The 22,292-nt window shown below is 54.8% G+C and overlaps 1 protein-coding gene across 1 annotated transcript in view; it reads right to left on the reverse strand.

The window, feature by feature from the left end:
* The window catches only part of NTNG2 (netrin G2), a 68,777-nt gene extending 47,312 nt beyond the window's left edge, over positions 1 to 21,465 (reverse strand). The window contains exons 1-2 of the mRNA XM_060101853.1: positions 21,290 to 21,465; positions 16,627 to 17,687 (exon numbers count right to left, since the gene is read on the reverse strand). Coding sequence (XP_059957836.1) covers positions 16,627 to 16,839 — 213 coding nt within the window. The 5' untranslated portion in view covers positions 16,840 to 17,687; positions 21,290 to 21,465. The remainder of the gene's footprint in view (positions 1 to 16,626; positions 17,688 to 21,289) is intronic.
* Between the last annotated feature and the right edge of the window lie 827 nt (positions 21,466 to 22,292).

Below are 22,292 nucleotides of genomic sequence, written 5' to 3' on the forward strand. Positions count from 1 at the left end.
CCAGTAGTGATCTGCACAAAGTGGCATTTGATAAATATGTCCAAACTCGGTGAGGATCCTTGACAGTTGGATCTAAGGATGGTATCTGTTGAGCAGTTATTCAACATGCCCTTTCCTTTTTTTTTTTTTTTTTTTTTAATATTTTGGCTGCACCGCGAGTCATGCGGGATCTTCTTTCCCCAACCAGGGATCGAAGCCGTGCCCTCTGCGTGGCACGTGCCCTCTGCGCGTGCCCTCTGCACGGTGGAAGCGCAGAGTCCTAACCACTGAACTCCAGGGAAGTCCCAATGCTCCCTTCCTAACGTGCCTCACTGGATCCCATTGCTCTGGTGTGGCTCAGAGAGGGTAAGCGACCCTCCCGGCATCACCCAGGGAGGACTGTGCGGTTACTGAGGGGCGTGGAAAGCAGCCGGCCCAGGTGCTGTTCTAGCAGCGGGGCAGGGACCCATTTCCTCAGTCCTCCTCGCCCTGACTCCGACTTCCCCGACAGAGCCAGCCAGCCAGCCTTTCTGATCACCTGAGGCATAGGGCTGCCCCGGCGGACGAGCTGTCCAGGAGACAGACAAGGATGCAACGCCAAACACTGCTTCCACCACTGCAGACCCAGAGAGGCTGTCCATCAGCTGAACAGCCAGAGAGGGTGGGGTGGGGTCTTGCCAAGGCTCTGGCTAGACAAGGGTTAATCTCTCCAGGAACTCCAAATTGTATTCCTTAAAAAAAAAAAAAAAAAAAAAAAGGAAATATTTCGCTCCGTCCTGGGCATATGCAGATTCTTGCCACAGCCAGAGTTTTAGGAATGTTTGGGGCAGGAAATTCTATCCCAGCTGAAGAGTGCCTGGGTTGATCCCTGTAGGACACCCCCCCGCACGGGCACCTGCTGCACCCTAGCCCCTCACTGGGTACCACATAACTGACCAGATCCACGTGGGCATCTCTCTCAGACAAGGGATGGCAGCTCTTCCTTTGCATACCTTCCACAACAGGGAACTCATTACTATAAAAAGCAGATGGGCTGATCTGGACCGCTGGCTCCTTAGAAAGTTTGGCGATGTATTTTGACTCACACTCTGCATATTGCCTTTGCTCCAGGCCCCCTTTCTTCTACGTGTTTGTCCTGTTTTCTCTGGTTATGCTGTACACATTTTCTAATTGATTAGAAAAAGGAGAGTGAGAGGCCGGATTAGCCCAAGCCCTCCCCCTCCCCCGTGCCAGGAGCTCAAACGCTTCCCCACCAGGGCCAGCGGGAAGGCTCAGCGTTCCTCCTCGCCCCGCCTCGCACACAGACTCCACCTGTTCATCCAAGGACCTGCCTGCCTGGCAGCTGCCCTGGCCTCTCTCCATGCTCCCTGCCCGCCCACCCCACTCCCCATCCGAGGCTCGCCACCCAAACAGCTCAACGCTTTCGTGGAACACATTTAGAAAAAAGTAAATAAAAGTAAATTGGGAGAGACGGAAGGACAAAAGAAAGAAGGAAAGAGAGAAAGAGAGAGAAATCAGGGCAGGGTGGGGGGAAGGGTGCAGAGAGGAAGAAAAGCTGCATCCAGAGAAGCCGGCTAAAGTGCATTATTGATTGAGGACTTAGAAAATGCTTAGAGAGTAGGAAAAGCGTCCTGCTCTTTAAAAGCTTGTACAAAGCAGAAGCTAGACACAGGCAGCCTTCCCAAAGAGGGCCTGCTCTGCTGACATGAATATTTTATTACGGAGGAAAAAAAGCCGCTTGGAGGATGCAGTACTGGGGGCGGTGGGGGGGGGCGGAAAGGCAGGGCGATGAGCAGCCCCCTCCGAGGGGCCTGGCTGGAGTACTCAGGGGCGCCGCCTTCCCCAGACCCCTGGGGCCTTTGCAGAGCCCCTCTCCTCCTCTCTGAGAGCCGCCCTTGGCTTTCTTGCTGAAGAGCAATGGGGCCTCGGTGGGTCCTGAAAGAGCCCCAAGGCTGGTGGGAACACCCGCTGAAAGGGGAGGGTCCAAGAGGGTTGAGGATGAAGATCCACCCCAGCAGCCCCCTCCCTTAACACTTGCCCTGTCCACCCCCTGCCACCACCAACCCCTCCGGCCTCCCCGCCCCGACCTGCCACCAGGCACACTCTAGAAAGCAGCTCCCCTGCTGCACCCCAGAGCACCCTCTTCAGATAAATTCCAAACCCAAGCTGGTCCGGGCTCTGCCCACCTCGCCCACCTATCTCGCTTCTCATCTTGCCTTGCTTCCGTTTTTCTTTTTTAAACTTCCCTACTGAGTATTTTTCTTAGCACCAGACATTGAGATCATGATTTTTCGTGTGAAATTTCCTTTTCTCTCTTCATGACGATCCTAATAATTATTTTCAAAATGGAGAAGCCAAGGCACCGATAGGTTGGAAAACCTATTCAGTGGCACTTTGCTGAGCAAAGGGCGGAGCTGGTGTTAGAAGCTCCACAATATACGCTCTATAAGGAGCCCGCTATGTACCCCGCCTCTGCCCGTAGGGTCATGCCTTGGTTTAGGGACGATGAAATGAACTTTTGTGCCACTGAGTCTACAAAACATATACAAAATTCTTACAAATCATTGTATGATCCTATTGAGGTCAACTTCCACCTTGTTTTGGACCCTGGAATCTCTCCTTCCTATCTAGATGCCCATCCCCCATCCCACCTGGGCTTTTCCACCTCTGTCTGGAGCTCCTCCCCTCCACCCCTTTGCAGGTGTCTGCTAACCCTCCCTTCCTCGGAGAACACCCTGGCTACCACCTCCCTCCCTGAGATGGGCACTTGATCGGTTTTCCTTAGCGACTTCCTCTGTTAATTACTGTGTGGTCCCCTCCCCACTGTGTGCTCTGTGAAGACAGGAGCGGGGCCTGTCACACGCAAGATGCTTAATTAAGGTTTGCAGAGCGACTCCCCCTCCTGGGCGGGTCCCCTCTCCAGGTCCTCCGCATTGAAAAGGAGGTGTCAGGAGTGGATGCAGCACCTGGACGGATGGGACCTGCCTGTGCCAATGGCCACAAGCTGAGACTTTCTAGGGCTTCTTCTTGCTGGTCTCTGAGGCGTAAGAAGCAGCCGGGTAGAGGAAAGAGGAAGAAGTGTCTGGACCGGCCCCACCCCTGGGCACAACTGGACAGGTGCATCGCTCTACCGATGAAGCCCTTGGTGGTGGTGAGAGAGGCAAGCCTGAGCTGGTAAGGTTTCATTTATTTATTCCTTCACTTATTCAACAACTATCTCTAATGTGCAAAATGGCCCTGAAGAAGCAGCCATCAAACCTGGCTGCCCATCCAAATCCTTGGGAAGAAGAAAGAGATGAAAATATCTCTGGGCACTGAGACCAGAAGTTCTGCGAACCAAGCCACCAACCAACCTCTCAAATCCCCCTCCAGTGACTCAGATGCCTGGCCAGGTTGGGGCGCCTGCTACAGTTGGTCCAAAGAAGGGCACCTGTACAGTGATGTCAGCCCAGCTCTCACCATCATCCCTGCTTTATAGGTGAGGGGGCTGAGGCCCCCAGAGGCCAGGCACTGACTCAAGGTCATACCTGCAGTAACCTTTGACCCCTTATGGGAGCATTGACCACCGTGCTGTGACCACCAGAGTATGGCACGGATGACAAGCCTGGAGGGGAACTGGCTGGGAAGGTCAGGAAGGCTTCCTGGAGGAAGTGGGATTTCAGAAGGACAGGCCCAGAAGGATGGGTGGGCTGGATACGGACAGGTGGAGGGAGATTTGACCGGGCTGTGAGGAAGATGCGCTATGTAGCAGGATCAAGCGAAGAGCCAGACCAGATGTGCAAGAGCCACAGGTAGAGAGGAGTTAATGTGCTTGGATGGACCAGGAGCCTGGTGGGTAGCAGGAGATAAGGCGGAAGGGGAGGCCTGGAGCCACCCGGCAGCCTTGACATTTAGCAGCTGCAGGGAAAGCCCTGACTCTGGCTGGGCAGCCTCCTTTCAGAAAGAGAGGTTAAGAACCTGGGAACAAAGGGTAAGATGGCGGCCAGCACCCTTCAGGTCCCAGGAGGCCAGAGCAAGGATGGGGTGCCTGCAGCTCAGATGGAAGGAAAGATTCTGAGAGCGATCTCTCTCCCCCTCTGGTCTTTGAATTCAAAAAACCAAGATGCTTAAGATGAAACGACAAGATGCTTATAGCTGGAAGGGACCCAGTGCCGTCCTGGGTGAGACTGAAATGTCGGTTCTCAAACTTGGCTTCATCCTGGGACCACCCAGCTTGAATAAATCCTCGGCCCAGGCCCACCCTAGAGACTCTGCAGTAGCAGGTGGGGCTGCAGCCCCGGCAGGTTGGGGGGACGTTAAGAGCTCCCAGGTGAGTCTGCTGTGAGGCTCAGCGGAGGACACTCAGGTGGGATGGGGACCCGGACTGAACCAAGAGTCTGCACAGCTCCCTGTCCCCTGCCTTCACTCCTCTGGAGTCCCAGCAGACCACCTGGGTTTGGGGCCTTCAGGAAGGCTGTCTCAAGGTTTAGGAGACCTGGGGGCAAAGGAGGAGAGAGCCCCCAAATCTGAACCCCTATGTCTGCTGTGGAGACACCCCTTAGAGTGGTTCTCACGTTGACTCATCTAGGGGCACCCCGGACCAACCACATCAGACCCTCAGGGGTAGGTCCCTTCCCAGGCACTGGCTGGTTATGGCTCCCCAGGAGACTCTGACGTGCAGCCAAGGTCAAGGCCACAGCCCGGAGGACCCTTCGATGGGACAATTCTCCATCTTGGAGTGGCACCTGGCTCCCAGCCTTGCTTTCCTTCCGCTCTCCATTCCCATGCCTCTCCCCCAGGCTGAGAGGCAGCCAGACCCTTGGGGAACCCACGGGTGGGAGGGGGAGGGCTGCCGGGTACAAGCAGGCCCAGTGGAAGGCAGATGCCTCGCTCCCCGCCCCCGCTTCCCTCCACTCTCTATTTTTAGGTCCATTATTGTCCATTCTTGGGTGTATTTTTTCCCCACTCCTTCCCCAGAAAAACAGATCGGATTCCTCCAGGCAAAGCCATCTCGCCTTCCCTGGAGCTGGTGCGTGGGAGCCCGCACACTGCCAAATAGACATGAAATAAGTGAATTATCAAATAATCGGATTAGCAGACTCCATCATGTCTCAAGGGGTAGAGGGGGCGGGCAAAGCGCTGCCATCTCTCCTCCCCAGCCCTCCTTGCTCAGGCTGCCCAGGAGTGCTGGGGGAGGAGAGGCAGACAGGGGCAGTACACTCCCCCAGCAAAATGGCCACACGTACGTGCACGCACGCACACACGCACATACACACACAACAACCACCTCAATCTAACCGTGAGATAGAGACTCAGAGCGCCTCAGGTCAGCTAAGCAGCCTGGTTAGGAGCTAGGCACTGGGTCCAGGGAGCCTGGGGTGGAGGTGCCAGGCTCCTCTACTTGGAAGCTGTGTGACTTTGAGCAAGTGGCTTAACCTCTCTGAACCTCAGCTTCCTCATATTGAAAATGGGTATAAATATAGGATCTGTTGTTAAGTGTTCTGGGTGGGTTCAACGAGCAACTTCAGGTCAAGTGCTTGGTATGCAGTAGGCGCTCAAGAAATATGAGCTTTTGCTGGTCTGAAGAGGTGGTGGAAGGTGTGGAATCAAGCAAAGCCTCAGACGACAGGATCAGTCAGTTACAAGAAGACAAATGGTGATTTTCCTGAGCTTAAGGGCCCCCAGAGGGAGCATAGGGTCCCACAGGGGCCCACATGTGGACTCAGGGTGGTCTGGGAAGCCTTGTGAGTGTTTGCAACTGTGTGTGTGTGTGCGTGTGCACACACATACACATGCATTGTTCCAGGAAGAGCACCCTGGATTCTCAAAGGGGCTGAGACCCCGCCAAAGAAGGAGGCACTGCTCTGGGGTTTTGCAGCTGAGCTGAGGTTGGTGTCCTGCCTTTGTCCATCCCCTCCGGGTCCTCCAGTGCCTGGGAGGTTATTGCTCTCTCCATGCCTCTCCCTCTTCCTCTCTCTAAGTCTGAAAGTCCCAAAAGTCAGAAGCAAAATCTAGGAATGCAGTGGGGTCTGGAGGGTGAATACATAGACCCCCTCTGGTGAAGGCAGGAAATTTACCTCCCAAAGTGGGGACAAGACCCAAGGGCACCCAGCCCCTGGCAGCCAATCCAGCGTGGAGCCTGATCCCCAGAAACCCAGACCCAGCAAGATGCCAGCCTCAGAGCTGTTGGCAAGGGGTTTTAGATGGTGCCCGGGGTGGGAACAGGGCATGCTCTTTGGCCCACTGGCTTCTCCTTCTGCTGCCAACTGCCTTTGCTGTCTCTTGATTCCCCAGATGGAGGGGACAATTCAGGAACCTGCAATCTCCCATATGGGCACCATGCACTTTCTGTGGGCTCAGGCGGGGGCGTGCTGCTATGGCTGACGAGGCTCTGGGGTTACCTGCAGGCTCCATCTCTCATTCTCCTCCTTTTCATCTTTTGCCCCAAAACGGACTTCTGCTACGACCAAGGGGAAATGCCCTGGTCGTGTTTCATTTCCTTTTATTTCCCTGGTCGACACTTGGAGTCAAGTGGACAAATGACTCAGGCAACAGGAGGGAGCTGGAATGCAGGACCGAGGGGGTCCCAATTGTCCCAAAGCCCCCAGGACAAACTGTGCTGGGGGAGAAGAATGCCAGGTCCTCGCAGACGGGCCCAGGACGCTTTAATAGGAAACGCAGCTCTAGAAAGCCCCAGGTGTAGACCTGAAGGGATCCACAAACATGGATGTAATTCCCTCCTACCAACCAGACCCTGAGGGGTGATGTGGCTGCACCTGGGGATCTTGGGTCCCCGAGGACAGTGATCCCGACTTTTGACAAGGCAGGATGGGACAGTGGTCAAGGCCCCGGAGACAGATCCTGGCTTTGTCGCTGCTGTGCCAACTTGGGTAAGTCTCTCCATCTCTCTGAGCCTCCCTCCCTCCATTTGCAGTATACCCGTCCCAGTGCTGCGGAGAAAACACAAACGCTCTGTACAGAAAGTGCATATGCAGGGCACCCGGCCCACACGGAGGCCTCGGGAAATGGCAGCCAAAACCCACGAGGTGGGGCGGGTGGAAGAAACAGCAGCATGTGGTGAGACACACAAGACTGTATCCCCGGCTCTTGCTTCCTGAAGCTCCCAGCTGAGGGCCGGGGTTGGAGCACACGCCCCCCAGCCCGACATCGGAGGGTAATCGCCAAGGCTGACTCTGCCGTGATGCCTGACATTCTGCCTCCACCCTGCCTCACCCCTGGCCTTGCCCACCTCCCACAAACATCCCCTTCCTGTCCACCTTTCCCCGTGCTGCCACAGCAAGGAGAACCACAGCTTGCGGACAGGCCAGGGCAGGGGTCTTAGGATCCCCAGGGCCTGCGAGAGCCAGCTCTGAGCAGGGCTGGGTCACCAGGGGCTACACACAGGTGTGAGAGCTCACCTGAGCAGGCCAGAGAGCAAACTTTAACCTTCTGGCCATGCCTACCCTGAAGGTGTAACTCCAGCACACGCTGGGAGGCATTCCAGGTCCCCCACCAAATGCCACCACATGTGGTCCAATCCAGGATGTGACTGGATGCCCAGAGACCTGGTGTGGAGGGCCTCATGTCCCCAGGGCTCCAGTCCACTCTTGTGGGAGAGCCCATGGCTTACGGTTGAACCTCCCGGGTCTGTTGCTCCCTCACTGGGGCCCGAGGACGTCAGTCCATCCCGTTGGGCCTCAGTTTCCCCATGTAGGAAATGGGGCAGAAGCTGGACGCTATTAGTGGTTTCGTATTGTGTTCACGGGAGCCCTAGGATTTCCGGGGGTGGGGGCTCAGGGGCCCGGGGCAGGGGAAGAGGGTGCCAGCAGCCAGGTTCCAGGCACCCACTTTCCCTTGAGGAGTTAGTTCCACTGTAATGTGCTGAGATATCGGGGTTCCTCTGGTTTAGATCATCTCTAAGACCCCTTCCAAATGGCACCATCTACTTGAGATGAGGGATAATTATCACCAGCATTTCTTTATCGCCTACGTTGTGCAAGCACAGCCCGTGTAGCAAAGATGGAGACACAGGATCTGGTGCCCTGATGAGCAGGGGAGGGGAGGCGGTGAAGTGGAAGCAGGAGATATTTGGAGACCAGAGAGGTCACAGGTCATGACATCCCCTCCCCAGATACCCTTCTCTGGGAATCACAGTTAACCTCCCAGCTTAAAGGATAAGTTAGGAAAAAAGGAGAAAAAGAGGGAGGAAAGGACAGAGGTGGGAGAGAAAGGGAGGGAGGAGGGGTGAGCATTTGGACTTCCTCCCTCCTCGCGAGGTTGAATGACTAGGGTCTGAGTTTGGGCCTGGACTTTGCCACTCAGTATTAGACTCTCAGTTTTCTCATCTGTAAAATGGGGACAATAAGATAAAGGTTGTTTCCACTATGAGGGATATTTGGGAGGGTTAGATGAAATACTGCACATAGACTGCTCAGTGCCTCAGTGGAATAGATCTGAGAGTCCAGAAATAAACCCATATGTCTATGGTCAACTGATTTTCAACAAGGATGTCAAGACCATTCCATGGGGAAAGAATAGTCTTTTCAACATATGGTGTTGGGAAAAGCATATATCCACATGTAAAAGACTGAAGTTGGATGCCTGTCTGACATCATATACAAAAATTAACTCAAAATGGATCAAAGATCTAACTATAAGAGCAAAAGCTATTAAAGTCTTAGAAGAAAACATAGGGGTAAGCACTCGTGAGCTTGAATTTAGCAATGATTTCTTAGATATGACACCAAAAGCACAAGGAAAAAAGAGATGAATTAGGCTTCACTAAAATAAAAAAAATTGTGCCTAAAAGGACACGATCAAGAGAATGAAAGATTATCTGTAGAATGGGGGAAATATTTGCAAATCATATATCTGATAAGGATTTAGTATCCAGAATATATAAAAAACATGTACTACTCAACAACAAAAAGACAACCCAATGAAAAAATGGGCAAAAGACTTGAATATGTATTTCTCCAAAGAAGATATATAAATGGTCAATAAGCACATAATATCCAGCATCATTAGTCATTAGGGAAATGAAAATCAAAATCGTAATGAGATACCACTTCACACCAACCAGGTTAGCCATTATAGTAAAAAGCAAAAACGGAAAATAACAAACGTTGGCAAGGACCTGGAGAAATTGGAACACTTGTACAGAGCTGGTAGGAATGTAATAGGGTGCAGCTGCCCTGGAAAACAGTTTGGCAGTTCCTTAAAAACTTAAATCTAAAACTACCATATGGGGACTTCCCTGGTGGCGCAGTGGTTAAGAATCCGCTTGCCAATGCAGGGGACATGGGTTCGAGCCCTGGTCCAGGAAGATCCCACATGCCGTGGAGCAGCTAAGCCCGTGTGCCACAACTACTGAACCTGTGCTCTAGAGCCCACGAGCTGCAACTATTGAGCCCGCGTGCCACAGCTACCGAAGCCCGTGCGCCTAGAGCCCATGCTCTGCAACAAAGAGAAGCCAACGCAATGAGAAGCCTGCACACTGCAACGAAGAGTAGCCCCGGCTCGCTGCAACTGGAGAGAAAGCCCGCGCGCAGCAACGAAGACCCACTCAGCCAAAAATAAACAAACACATAAATAAATTTATTTTAAAAATAAATAAATAAAAAATAAAATTACCATATGACCCAGCAATTCCACTCCTAGGTATAGACCCAAGAGGAATGAAAACATATGTCCACTCAAAACCTTGTACATTAATGTTCATAACAATATTATTCATAATAGCCCCAAAGTGGAAACAACCCAAATGCCCAGCAACCAATGAATGGATAAACAAAATGTGGTCGCGCATACAGTGGAATATTATTCGGCCATAAAAAGGAATAAAGTACTGGTACGAGCTACAATATGCATGAAGCTCGAGAACGTTATGCTGGGTGAAGGAAGCCAGATACAAAAAGTCACACACTGCATGATTCCATTTATACGAAATGTCTGGAATAGGCAAATGTGAGAGACAGAAAGCAGACTAGCGGTTGCCAGGGGCTGGGGGGAGGAGGAATGGGGAGTGACTGCTGAGGGAGATGGGGTTTCCCATCTGGTTACACAACATCATGAATGTGCTAAAGGCACAACTTAAAAATGGTTAAAAAGGCAAAGTTTATGTCATATATTTTACCCCAACTTTAAAAAATATAATGGTGAATTTCATGTTATGGGACTATCACCTCAATTCTTTTAATTAAAAAATATTTTTAAATGCCTTCACCACAAGAAAAAAATTTTAACTGTGCGTGGTCATGGACACTAACTAAACTTACAGTGGTAATCCTTTCACAATATGTACCTACATCAAATCATCATGTTGTACAGTACACCTAAAACGAATACAATCTTCTATGTCAATTATACCTCAATTAAAAAATTTGTAAAAGAATTTAGAAGCAGAAACCAAAGGGAAACGATGTGATGTACCATTATGTTTTTAGCCCTCAGCTTTGTTTTTCTTTGTTTTGATTTTCCTTTAATAGACTACTATAATAAAGGGATTTAAACTTGAAAAAAAATCTAGTGCTGTGCTGAGCACAGGATATGCACTTGGAACCCTTCTGTCTGCACTGGAGCCCCTCACTTTGTCTGTCTGAGACCAAGGCTGAACCCCAGCATAGATTTTTACCAAACTCTGAGAATGTATCTACAATCACGCAGGGATGCCGGGTGAAGTGATTAATCTAGCCAAACCCCATCGTTGCACAGTTGGGGAAACGGAGGCTAAGGAGCTGTCCCAGCAGTGAGGAGACTCTGTCGGGGCCCAGCACTACCTGGCTCGCATCCTGCGCTCATGTTGCTCTGACACGCCACCCACCCCCTACCAGCGCCAGCAGTTGGTGTGTGCTTGGGGAATTAGAAACACGTTTTCATATATTTAAGCAAATATGCTGTGATGAAAAACAAATCAGAACCTGCAAACCAAAGCTGAACAGAACCATGCATCATCTGCCATTTCCCCATCACCCCGGTCCCCTCCAGGTAGGAGCTGAGCATCCTAGTGGGCCAAGTGGGCCCTGGACAGGTCTGAGGCAGGAAAGCCTGGGTCCTGGGCTGTGGGACAGGAACAGAGCTTTGCAGCCTGGACCCCCTCCCTGGGGCAGTGAGGGTGAGGGGCCGCAGCTTGGAACCTGCTTCTTTGAGCCTGCCACGCTCGGTTCGGCCCTGTGGCTCAGGAAGCCCATGCCCTGTGGGCTCCCTCAGGGCTCTGCATGCCCACTGCTCTGCCCCTCCTCTCCTCTCCTCCCCCGACACCCTTGGCCTAACCCCCCTGACACTAGAGAGTGGTTGGGAGCCAGGCAGAGGAAGGTTGCATCCCAGCCTCACCATTAGTGGACCTTGGGGAGCCTTGGTCTATTCCTCCATCCAATGGCACAATAACAGCCCCACCCACAGGCTTAGGGAGCGGGGGTGTGGGGTGATGAAACAAACAGGTGTAACGGGTCATCCCCTCCCCATCACCCACACACTCTCCCCTCATGTCACACGGACCCCTACCTGCATCTCTGCAATTGCGATTCCTTCTGCTTCATCATCACTCTTCTGAATCCTCCAACCCTTCAAGGTCATAGACCAACCCGGTGCCCTACCTTCCCCCACTGAACTCCCACAGCACATGCTGACTATACCCCACCTTACACACTTGGCTAATAGGCTCCTCTTCTGTTATTTTCTACTTTTACTTCTTTTGTCTCTCACGCTAAATTCTAGGATGGGGGAAGAAGTCCCTTTTGGGAAACATTCATTTTGTGCCAGGCACCCAGCTGAGGGCTCTACATGCTTTGTCTCATCTCATCTGTACGACCTTCCTTTGAGATTGTGTTTAGCATCATCCCAATTTTCAGATGAGAAAATCGAGGCTCAGAGCACGAGGGACTTAACCAAAAGCCCACAACCCAGAAGGGGTGGGATGAGCATGGGCCCCCGTTTGCCCCAACCCAAACCTCAAGTTCTCATCCACAGCTGGAGTGGCCTGCCTGTCCATTCATCCATCCACCCCCTGCCTCGTCACACGTGGGATTTAACAAGGCAGCTTGTGTTATACACGCATTAAGGGAGAAAAATGAAAATATATGAAAAATCAGGGCCAGGGAATGTAGAGAAGGAAGAGGCGGACGAGCCTGGGGGAAAGTTTAGAACCTCTAAGTCTCTATGATGCGCCTTCATGACCATCTCTGGGTTTTCCTGTGCACCAAGACCCAGGCACCTCTGGGTGCTCGAGTCTCCTTAGATGAAACATTTAACGTTCAGCTATTTCACCGTGGAAAAACCAAGATGCTCAAGACTGGATCAACGACACTATCAAAGCCTCACCCTAGAAGAGAACTTGCACTCTTTTTAAGCACTTTCAGATATTCTGAAAGGCACTTCCTTCTCCCAGGGAGTTGGAGAGGTGGGCAAGGCAGCCATGTCCCATTACGTGGGGAAACTGAGGCTCAGAAAATTGAAAGACTTGCCCCAGCCCACAAGAAGCAAAGCTGGGATGCAAGCTCCGGTCTTCAGATTCCAGGCCTGTGGCTCTTGTCGGGATAGCACACCACCTTTCTGGAACCTTCCACCAGGTCTCCAACATTCAGGAATCTGAGCTCCCAGCTTCACCCTTCACCCCTGGGACCTCTACTCCTCCTGCTCTCTGCCTTCCTCCTTCAGCAGGGGCGACACCTCTTTACCCTGCAAAGGTCCTGTGGGAACCACAGGCCTCCTGTGTGTCCATCACCAATGATAAGTATCACCCATCACTGACGGATCATGTCGAGCAGCGTTCCTCAGAGCATTCCCCGCGTGCATCCGAATTACCTGGACTGCTCGTTAAAATGCAGCTTCTGGCTCAGCGGGTCTGGGGTGGGGCCCGGGGGTCTGCATTTCTAACAAGGTGAGTCCAGGGGCTACACTTTGGGCAGCAGTGTGTAGCTAGCTATAGGATCTATTTTGTGTGTGTGTGTGTGTGTGTGCGGTACGCGGGCCTCTCACTGCTGTGGCCTCTCCCGTCGCGGAGCACAGGCTCCGACGCGCAGGCCCAGCGGCCATGGCTCACGGCCTAGCTGCTCCGCGGCATGTGGGATCTTCCCGGACTGGGGCACGAACCCGCGTCCCCTGCATTGGCAGGCGGACTCTCAACCACTGCGCCACCGGGGCAGCCCTGTAGGATCATTTTAAACACCACCTGCCTGGTCTATGCCCCCCACCCTCTTTTCTCACCATCTCTCTCCTGAGGCTCAAGGCACGAGGACAGGGTTTCCCCCTTCCTTTCATGGCAGCGCAGGCAGCTGGCCGGCGACCTCTCTTTCAAAGCTCTGCGGGGCTGCTCCCCTAACCCAACAGTGCCCTCCCCATCCCAAAGGGGTCCTGCTAGGGGCTGAGAAGCCTTGCGGGCGCTGCCTTTCCCTCCTTCTCCCTGGCCCTGCAGGCTCAGAAGGCTGGCCCTCTCCAGCCAGGCCCTGGGAGCCAGGGGTGGGAGGCCGCCCGCCTTCTCCCGCAGCCCTCATTGAAATTTTGCCCTTGCCCAAGAATCCTTGGTTGAGAGCTCAGCCCTATTAATTCTCATTGTGCATTTAGAGCCAATAGGTTTTTTGTTCATTTATCTTGGTCTTCCTCCCCATTCCCCTTCCTCACCAGGCTGGAATTTACAATTCAGTTCTCAGGTGGCCTTGCGGAAGTACACAAGTCCAGGGGGGGAGAGAGGGTCTGCACACTGAAGCCTGAAAGGGGCAGTTGTTCCGTGGCCCCTCTTGCATCCTCAGGGTGCCCCAGGGCTCATGCTCCGTTTGGGTGGATGTTAGGACAGGCCCGGCACTCGCCGCAGGAGTGGTGCCAGGAACCAGGGACCCACTGGGCTATTTTAAGGCTAAGGGGGCAGAGGGCCACCTGGGTACCACTAGGGCGCCCCCTGGTGGCGCCACCGGCCATGGCTAGAGGAGTGAACGCTTCCTGAGCACACATCCACCACCTGCTGCCCTGAGACCAGGAATACAGGGCGTGGTGTCCCCAAGGCTGGAGAGAGGCAAAGAGACAAAGGCCCGGACACCACCAAGGACATAATAGCCACAATAGTAAGCAAATAACAGCTACCACACATTGAGTAACTACTACGTGCCAGGACACCCATGGCGGGGCTGCATCTTCCCACTGGCACTGTGACTTGCCTACACCATCATCTCTGCTTCACCGAAGCTCAGAGAGGGAAGGCTGGGCCGTCGGGTGCATAAGCATGGGTGCTGGCCACGTACAAGTTCCCAGCCTGCCCTCTAGAGCGAGTGACCTTGGCAGGATTTAGCCAACGCTTTCTAATCCCTACAATGGGATTAGAAAAGTCCTCACCTCAAAGCATCCTAGAGATGATTTAATGAGACATGCACAGAACCTGCTTAGGGAAGCTGCAATAAACAGTGGGGTGGGGGTGGGGGGTTGAATCCATCTGGATGTGACCCCCTCCTCCCTGCAGAAGCCAGCCTAGGCAGCGTCCCCATCCTCGTTGGCTGCACATTTGTAATCAAGGGCAGAGCCGGATGGCAGCCCATCATGAAATATTTAAGTCCATCAGACAGGTGTCAGGACACTGAGGGAGATGCTGTTCTTCCTCCCTTGCCCTCCTCACTGGTCTTCCCAGGAGAGGACAGGAAGGGCAGGAATGCTCCTTGCACAGCTCAAGGACCCACGCTGGGTGGCATCAGGACTGTGGCGGGGTGACCACTCCACCCCGGCAGCTGCACTGGGTTCTCTGTGTGTGAGTGTGGGGACAGGGCGGAGGCCCAGGGCCAAGGGCATCCTGAGCCAGCTTTGGCCAGGAGAGGGCCTCAGACTTGCATTTGATGGTCATCTCCACCCCTCAAGCCTTGACCAGAAGCTAGTCCAGTGATTTATGATTTAGGCACCCCGCTCCACGGCCCCACCCCCAGCACATTAAGACGATTAATATTCAAAAGAAGAAATACAGTCAAGACTCTAATACAAGAGGCAGCGGTTGACTCTGCTCAGGGAGTGTGTGGAGAAGTCCTTACATGAGCTGGGGTGGGCAGCCAGCTTCAGATGTGGACTCAGAGCTGGGCTCCCCCGGTGCTGGCCTTGGCCCTGACCTTCAGGGGCCAGCCCCCTTGCCTGTCCCTGAGCCAGCAAAGCCCTGGGGTCCTCAGTGCAGTGGGGCTCTCCAGTCCCTGGCTCCTGGCCCTGTGCTGCTTTCTCCTCCCTCCCTCCCTCTCTCCCCAGCTAGCTCCCCCCCAGCCCAGCCACCACCCACAGTGACAGCCTCCTGACTGCTGACCATCCAAGTGGGAACCTACCTTCCCAGGCTGACTGCTCTAGGATAGGACCCAAGCGCCCCACGGGACTGAGGCCTCCTCAGGAGCCCAGTGGGGACACCGGCTCAGTCCAGCCATAAACCCAGAGACCTGGAGGCTCCCCGCAGGACACATGAAGGCAGCAGCCACCCGAGGATGACACTGAGCCCTTCCTGTGGCTCCTGCAGCCTGGCTGCCCTGTCCAGCCTCCTGCCCGACCCGGGGCTCTGCCCAGTGGGAAGGCGTCTCTCGGGAGGCAGATTAGCTCAGTGACTCTGGAGCCAGACACTCAAATCATAGCTTCATCACTTCCTGGGCTGTGACTTTGGACCTCAGTTTCTCCATCTGTACAATGGGAATGACAATAGCTAACACCTAGGGGCACTTGCTCTGTGCCAGACCCTAGTCTGAGCATTTTAGGGTGCATTAGCTCACTTACTCCTTACAGTGACTTGAGTGTGTGCTATTCGTGTACACACTTTACAGATGATGGAGTAGTGGCCCAGAGATGCCACTGGTCCAGAGCTCACCCCCCTGAAACTCCTACTTTGTACAACACAGAATCAACCCAGCGCAGCTGAGTGGAGGACTCCACGGAATGGCTCGTATTGAGCTCTTAGCCTCCACACTCAGGGGCTTTTGCATAAATGATCTCTGTTATTATTATTGTTGTTGTTGTTGTTACCTGAGTACTGACGTACTCCGTGGCTCTAAGACTCCATCTTTCTCTAACGAGGGACTCAAGTGACAACACCTGAAAGTCTGCCTTCCCCATGACTTAACCAGCGGCTGTGGTCACTGCACATAGGGGTGGAATCAGAAGTGGTACCAGCCATACCGCACTCCCTGCTCTGACCCCTTCCTTCCTCCCGAATCCCCTCTGCACTGCCATCAAACCTTCCCCTGCAAAGTGCCAGCTCGGTGCTTGGCATTCCCTTGCTTGGCAAATCTCTTGGCTGGACTGGATTGGGTGGAATAGGAGGGGGCACCGCAAAGGGACGTACAGAGGGAGGTCAGAGGGCAACGTTGCAGATAGCACTTTGCTCGCGCGCCCAGATGCTGACTTCCTACGAGAGGGGCGGGGCTTCTCTGCAAGGCTGTGGAATGGTGACTAGTGCTATGGCTTTCCCAAGAGGAGAGGATCTAGTGATCACCTGGCCAAGAATTTCCCCACCCCAAAGACCGATGTCACGTGACCCCAGCCTCCTCGGGGCCGCCTTTGCTTTGGCACATTTCCAAGGTGGGACAGAGACCTGATCCCAAACCTACATGCAGGAAAGTCAACCTCGCATTTCGGTTCTCCCGCTCTGCTCACCCGCCCCAAGGGTCCGGCCCAGACCCCCACCCACTTGGCCTGAGCGAACAGAACGGCGGGGTGGGGCTGACTTACGTGGGAGCAGAATCTCTCGGGGGGGTCTCCGCACGTGATGCCGGAGGGCTCCACCTTCACCTTGACATAGTCCTTCAGGCGCATCACCTTGGGCTGGCAGGCATAGAACTCCCAGGTGGGGCCTTCATCCGTGGTCACCCAGGATTTGCAGATGTCGTAGTCCCCAGAGGCCAGCGGGAGGCAGTGCAGGAAAAGAGCCAGCAGGTGCAGCATGGCGGCGCAGTCCCCAGGGGCGAGGCCCAGAGAGGGACGGGAGAGGTGGCGACTGGGTCAGGAGGGCCTCGCAACCTCAGCATGGAAAAGCCACGTCTACCAGGCGATGGAGGCCGGACGTCCCAGGGACTCTGCCGGGTTGCAAACAGCGAGGAACTTGTTTTTTCCAAGAGGCCGATGTGGAAAAACTCAGAGCCAGCGTTTCTCAGACTGCTGATGGGCAGATCGAGAAGTTACCCACCACTTGGCGTCCTCCTAACCTTGGCATCACACCTCTCCCAGAGGGGAACCTGATCAAATCAGGCAGACTCTCAAATTGTGACGGTGGATGGAAATGGGATAGGGAGAAAATCCGCAGGGACCTGGCATGAGGCCGGATCAGATTGCTTTTAATTTTTGTCCTTCCAATCAACCCAGGTCTTTAAAGGGCCCTTAATGTGTGATGTGCTCAACACAACTGCGAAACAACCCTCCGGCCTGCGTTGTAAAGATAAAATAAAATCAGGAGGTGTACCTGTTCGCTGCAAACACGTTCCCCCTATGGGATTGGACTTGGCATTGTGGACCAGTAAAAGAGATTTCTTTTCATATGGGCTTAAAGTGACAACAAATGTGCAGCTGGACTGGAGCGTAAAAAAAAGCGACTGAGGTGTTCACGGGGAGCAGCTTATGTGGCTCAGCTTTGGTGGGGACAGGCGCCAATGGGAACCAGCTGACCTTGGCTGGTAGCCATCGGCAACTTATTAGGAAGTTTCTGAGACTTCAGCTCCCAATCCATCCAGGTACCCAGGGTCTGGCTTGTCTTTCATTGTAAGAAGGGAGGAGAGAGAGCTCGTTAGCAACAACACCTGCAACAAATTAAATAGAGAAAGGGGGGGGAGTAAAGACGTATAAGAACAAAAGCTCTCTGGCAAAATGTGCAAAACATGAAGCTGCACTGGCAAGGTGTCCCGAGGACACTGGGTTATTTTTATTAATATAGGAGATGTGCAGTTGGAGATGGGGCACATTATTAAAAAGGTGATGCGCTTTCCCCTTATTTATGGGGGTGCTGGGGTCAGCAGAAGTGCCCCTGTTTGGGGTCAGTGACTTTCTAAAACAGCCCCAGGAGCCGAGACTGAATGGCGGCTTTATCATGCCTGACAAGTCAAAATGTCAAAACCGTTGAAGGCAGACATGAGGCTGTAATTACAGGTGCCGATGAGGCCGTGCGGACAGGTTCAGATTAAGAATGGTCCACGCATGGGCCAACAATTACGAACTGGGTGCCAGCAAATATATCTCCAGAATTCTGAAATGGTGAATTTAATTTTTAACTGTAAGAAACTAGGGATGTTGGAGACTTTGACGGAAGTGACAATGATTTGTCATATTAGCTTTTTCCGATCAAGGCCAAAATTTTGCAATCATCCCTTAGAGGGTATGTTTATAAACAGGTCACCATTATGATTATTGCTTTACTATTTTAAGCTACCGGTAATTATTTAAAAGCCCTAAATAGACCTAACTAAGATGAATGTTACATTGCAAAAAACACGACTCCAATAGTGCGGGGTATTCCAGGACACTTGATATATCACCAGGAGTATTTGGTCCCCAGTGCAGGATCTGGCCAAAAATACTAGCCGACAGGGCAAAGGGTACTGCAATGAGTCACAGCAGAAGCGCGTGTGTTATTAATTCTGGTTATTATGTCTATGATTATTGCATCTAAATCCCCAAACTGCTGACTCTTCAGCCGTTGTACCTAGAAGGTCCTGAAGAGTTAACTACGTTTCCGTGAACCTCCATTCTCCACCCAGACACAAACGCACTCCTGCCAAAAATGACAAACCGGAGTGGGGGGAACATTGTCCGAATGGGGGCTGGCCACTCCACACCTCCCCAGGAGAAGTCCCCAGCCTCTGCCCCAAAGCTCCAGGCTGGGGCATCATAAATCTGCATTAAGGCGGCCCCTGCCCCTCTCTCTGGCTGAAGGGCTCTTGATGCAGATGAATGAGCCAAGGGGGACACATTTTCACATCTCACCTCTGGCTGTTTAAAGAGAAACAGTGTTACAGAGCCTGTCCAGCCTTGAATGTGCTTCTTGCTAGAAAACTCTCAGAAAGAACCCGCCTGGAGACTATTTTTACAACCTGAGAAAATGTAGTAAAAAATAAGATAGCGCGGCCGGCAAAGGTTTGGATGCCTCTGTCTGAGCTTCGCGCCGCCCAGAAAACAGCACATTCCTAACTCATTCTCCCAGCCGCGGGCCCCTAACTGTTCACTCCCAGGTAGGGCGATCCTGATGCGGGACACCAGGGCGCCCGACTGCGGCTCGCAGGGTGGGCCCGGACGCGGGCTTCCTTCGTCTGCAGGACCAGTGCTGCTCCCGGGGCCTGGACCGCACTGGACGCAGGCGGGCGTGGGGAGGCAGTGAGGCCCGGAGGCCAGGAGGCCCGCGAGATCGAAGAGGCAGGCGCCTCGCAAACCTATTAATTGCTTTGCAGTTCTGCAGGCTTAAATGCCGTGCATTGTTTACAACTAGTCAATCAATTGGGCGTTGCTGGCATCGTAAGGGAATTGTGAGCTCAGCATGAGAATGTTACAGTGAGTTTTTGCCAAACAGAAAAAAAGGGAGGGGGAGAGATGCAGGAGACTTCGGAACAGCAAGGAGAAAAGCACGAGTGAGAGCCAGTGTGGGGAATTTCAGAGTAAGAGGTTGTATCCCGGCGGAGAGTTTTCTCCTTGGAAAATAAATCTTCACCTGATATTATTAAGAAACTGCAGCTCCCAGAAACAAATAGAATCAATGCGCTTTATTTTCTTTTAAGAGTCCTCAGGAACCGAGGGGGGCTGAAAGCCAGGTTATTAAAACCCGAAAATTAGATTTTACCAGGATTTCTGAACTCAGATTTTTCTGTCTTATTGAATTAGCGCCTCTCGAGCTGGCTGGGCTGGAAGCAGGCTCCTCCGGAGTTGCCGGCTGCGCCCTCGCCTCGTGGGAAACTTGCCTTGGTGGACGCGGAGCCCCTGGGGGGGGCCCTGGAGAGGGGGCGCTGGGGGCTTCTCCCAGGACCCAGCCCACCCCCAAGTTTCTTCTCCTTTCCCAGCGGGGACAGCCGAGGGGGGTGACATCTGCCTTCAGGGGAGGGTGCTGGGAGCCAGGAAGGAAAGAGGAGCCCGCTCCCCGTCGCGATCACCTTCCAGTCCCACCCCATCCTCCCAACCCCAACCCCCCCTCACCCCGCGCCGGTCCAGTAGGTGCCCCGCTCAAAGCCGCCGCCCGAGTGAGCATCCCATTTCCGGCGGCCCTGGTGCCCCCAGCCCCGGAATGGGAGCCTTCTCGGGCTCCCGGGCGCCCCCCACGCCCTCTCAGCGCCCAGACAGCCCCGAAGAGTTGAGCGCGGGGGGCGGGGGGTGGGGCGCGAGGAGGAGGCCTCGGCTGGGCGGCTGTGGCCGGGGGGAGGGGGGTGTGTGGAGATGAGGGTCAGCTCCCAGCCTTGGACGCCAAGGGTTCGGAGTCCGCGCTTCGGGTGGGCTGCAAACGGTGGGCATCGCACGGGGACGTGCCTGGCAACCCCGCAGCTGCTTTTTGTCTTCCCGAAGTTGAGTGCAAGCCACTGGGGCAATTAATAATCACGCCTTTAAAAGAGGCCCGGCGGGCACCGAGGGTGCACCCACACCTGGCACCGCCTCCCTCCCTTAGAAGACGCCCAGCAAAGCGCCGGGGAATTCGTTGCATCCTTTTCCCCAGCGCTGCCGCCCCCAGCCCAGGCGGACAACTTACTCCGGAGCCCGCGGACGCCGCGAGCCCGCGGTCCTCTTCCCGCCTTCCCGCGGCCTCTGCTCCCACCATCTGCGTGTCACCCAGTTGGAGGTTCGACTCCACGCTGTCCCCAAGCCGGTCCAGGCACATAACCCTCCCCATTAGCCCACCCCTCCAGGGCTCGGAAAGAAGTTTCTAGCCGCCGCTGGAAGACAGAGTTTCTCTGTGCAACTCACACATACCCAGTTTTCAGAGAGGGGAAGGGGATGGGAGGAATTGGGGCGGCGATTAAATTGGGGTAGGGGAATGGCGCGCGAGAGGGGTTAATTTCCTTCTCACGAACACATCCAGGCATTCTGGTAACACCCATCCCCACCACTCACTCACACCAACCATGGAAAAAGACCCTGGTGGGAAAAAGCCAGCCAGGAAGCCAAGCGACTCCTTTAAGATGCTGCTACAAATGCGCACTCACACACCCCTCTCCAGGCGACTCCAGTCCTCCGCTAGTAAACGGCCGCCACCGAATAACTTTTGCATCCGAGCCTTTGCTGGGCCGCTTTAAGTGGCTCCTGGGCCGAGGGAAAGCCTGCATGGTCACCGAAGCCCTTTAAAAATGAAAGCAGCCTGGCAAAGCTGCAGCATCTCTCCCCGCCACCCCGCCCCGCCGCTCGCCTCCCGGGCTCTCCCCTCCAGCCTTACCCCGTCTCGGAGCAGCTTCCCGGAGCGGGGACCCGGGAGGCCGAGGACCGCCACCCTCGGCGCTCCGCCTCCCCCGTCTGGCTGGCGCTGGGTGGGGCGAGGGCCGAGGGCTGCGAGCCGGTGCTCCTTCCCCGCGCTGCTCCCGCTGCCGCTGTGGCCGCCGCCGCCGCGGCCGTCAGATCGGGGCTGGGGAGCCCTCCGGCCGCCGGGGGGGCCGCCCGCAGCCGTCCCGGAGACGCGGGCCGGGGGAGGGGCCCGCCCCAGCCGCCCGCATCGCCCGCCCCGGCCGAGCGGGAGGTCGCCGCTAACAAGTGCAAACTTTTGGGGCCCCCTGGGCGGCTCGGAGGGGACCCGCGCTCGGGCACCGGGCAGCCCCCGGCCCGGGTGGGCTTCGCGGCTGCTCGTCGGGGCGCCGGGGCATCCCCCCGGCGCGGCGCGGGCCAGATGGCGGGGCGTTTCACGGCCCCCCTGCACTCCGCTCCAAGTTAATGCCGAGGCTAAATCCTCTTGCCAGCACTCACGATCACCATCGGGGCTTTTATCTCTCGGTCTGATCCGGGCTGCGTAACTTCCTCTGTGTGGCTTTAACACACCATCCCACCACGGAGCAACGGTCTTCTTAAAGGTGCAGGAAGGAAATACTGCGAGACTCGGGGGACGCGCCACGGCCCGGGGAGGGGCTCCGCGAGCAGGGGCGTCCCGGCGGGCCCGCGGCCAGGGTGGCCCCAGCGGGCGGCCGCGGGAGCGAGCCTGCTCTGGGGGGTCGCAGCCTAAACATTTCCTCCCGGCCCGGGGGCCAGCGGGTCCCGGCGCGCAGAGCGCATCCTCAGCCAGCTCGGGTCAGGCGCCGCGGGGCTGCGGCTTCCTTTTCCGAAACCCAGGGGCCTGACCGGGTGCCAGCGCCCATGGGTGTGGGAGCTGCCCCATCGGCACCGGGGAGGGGGCCAAGTGAGTCAGTCCGCCCACCCCCCAACAGCCAGAGGCTCAAGGCTGCAGCTCGGTC

This window comes from Mesoplodon densirostris, chromosome 6 (assembly GCF_025265405.1).
Source record: "Mesoplodon densirostris isolate mMesDen1 chromosome 6, mMesDen1 primary haplotype, whole genome shotgun sequence".
Lineage (NCBI taxonomy): Eukaryota > Metazoa > Chordata > Mammalia > Artiodactyla > Ziphiidae > Mesoplodon > Mesoplodon densirostris.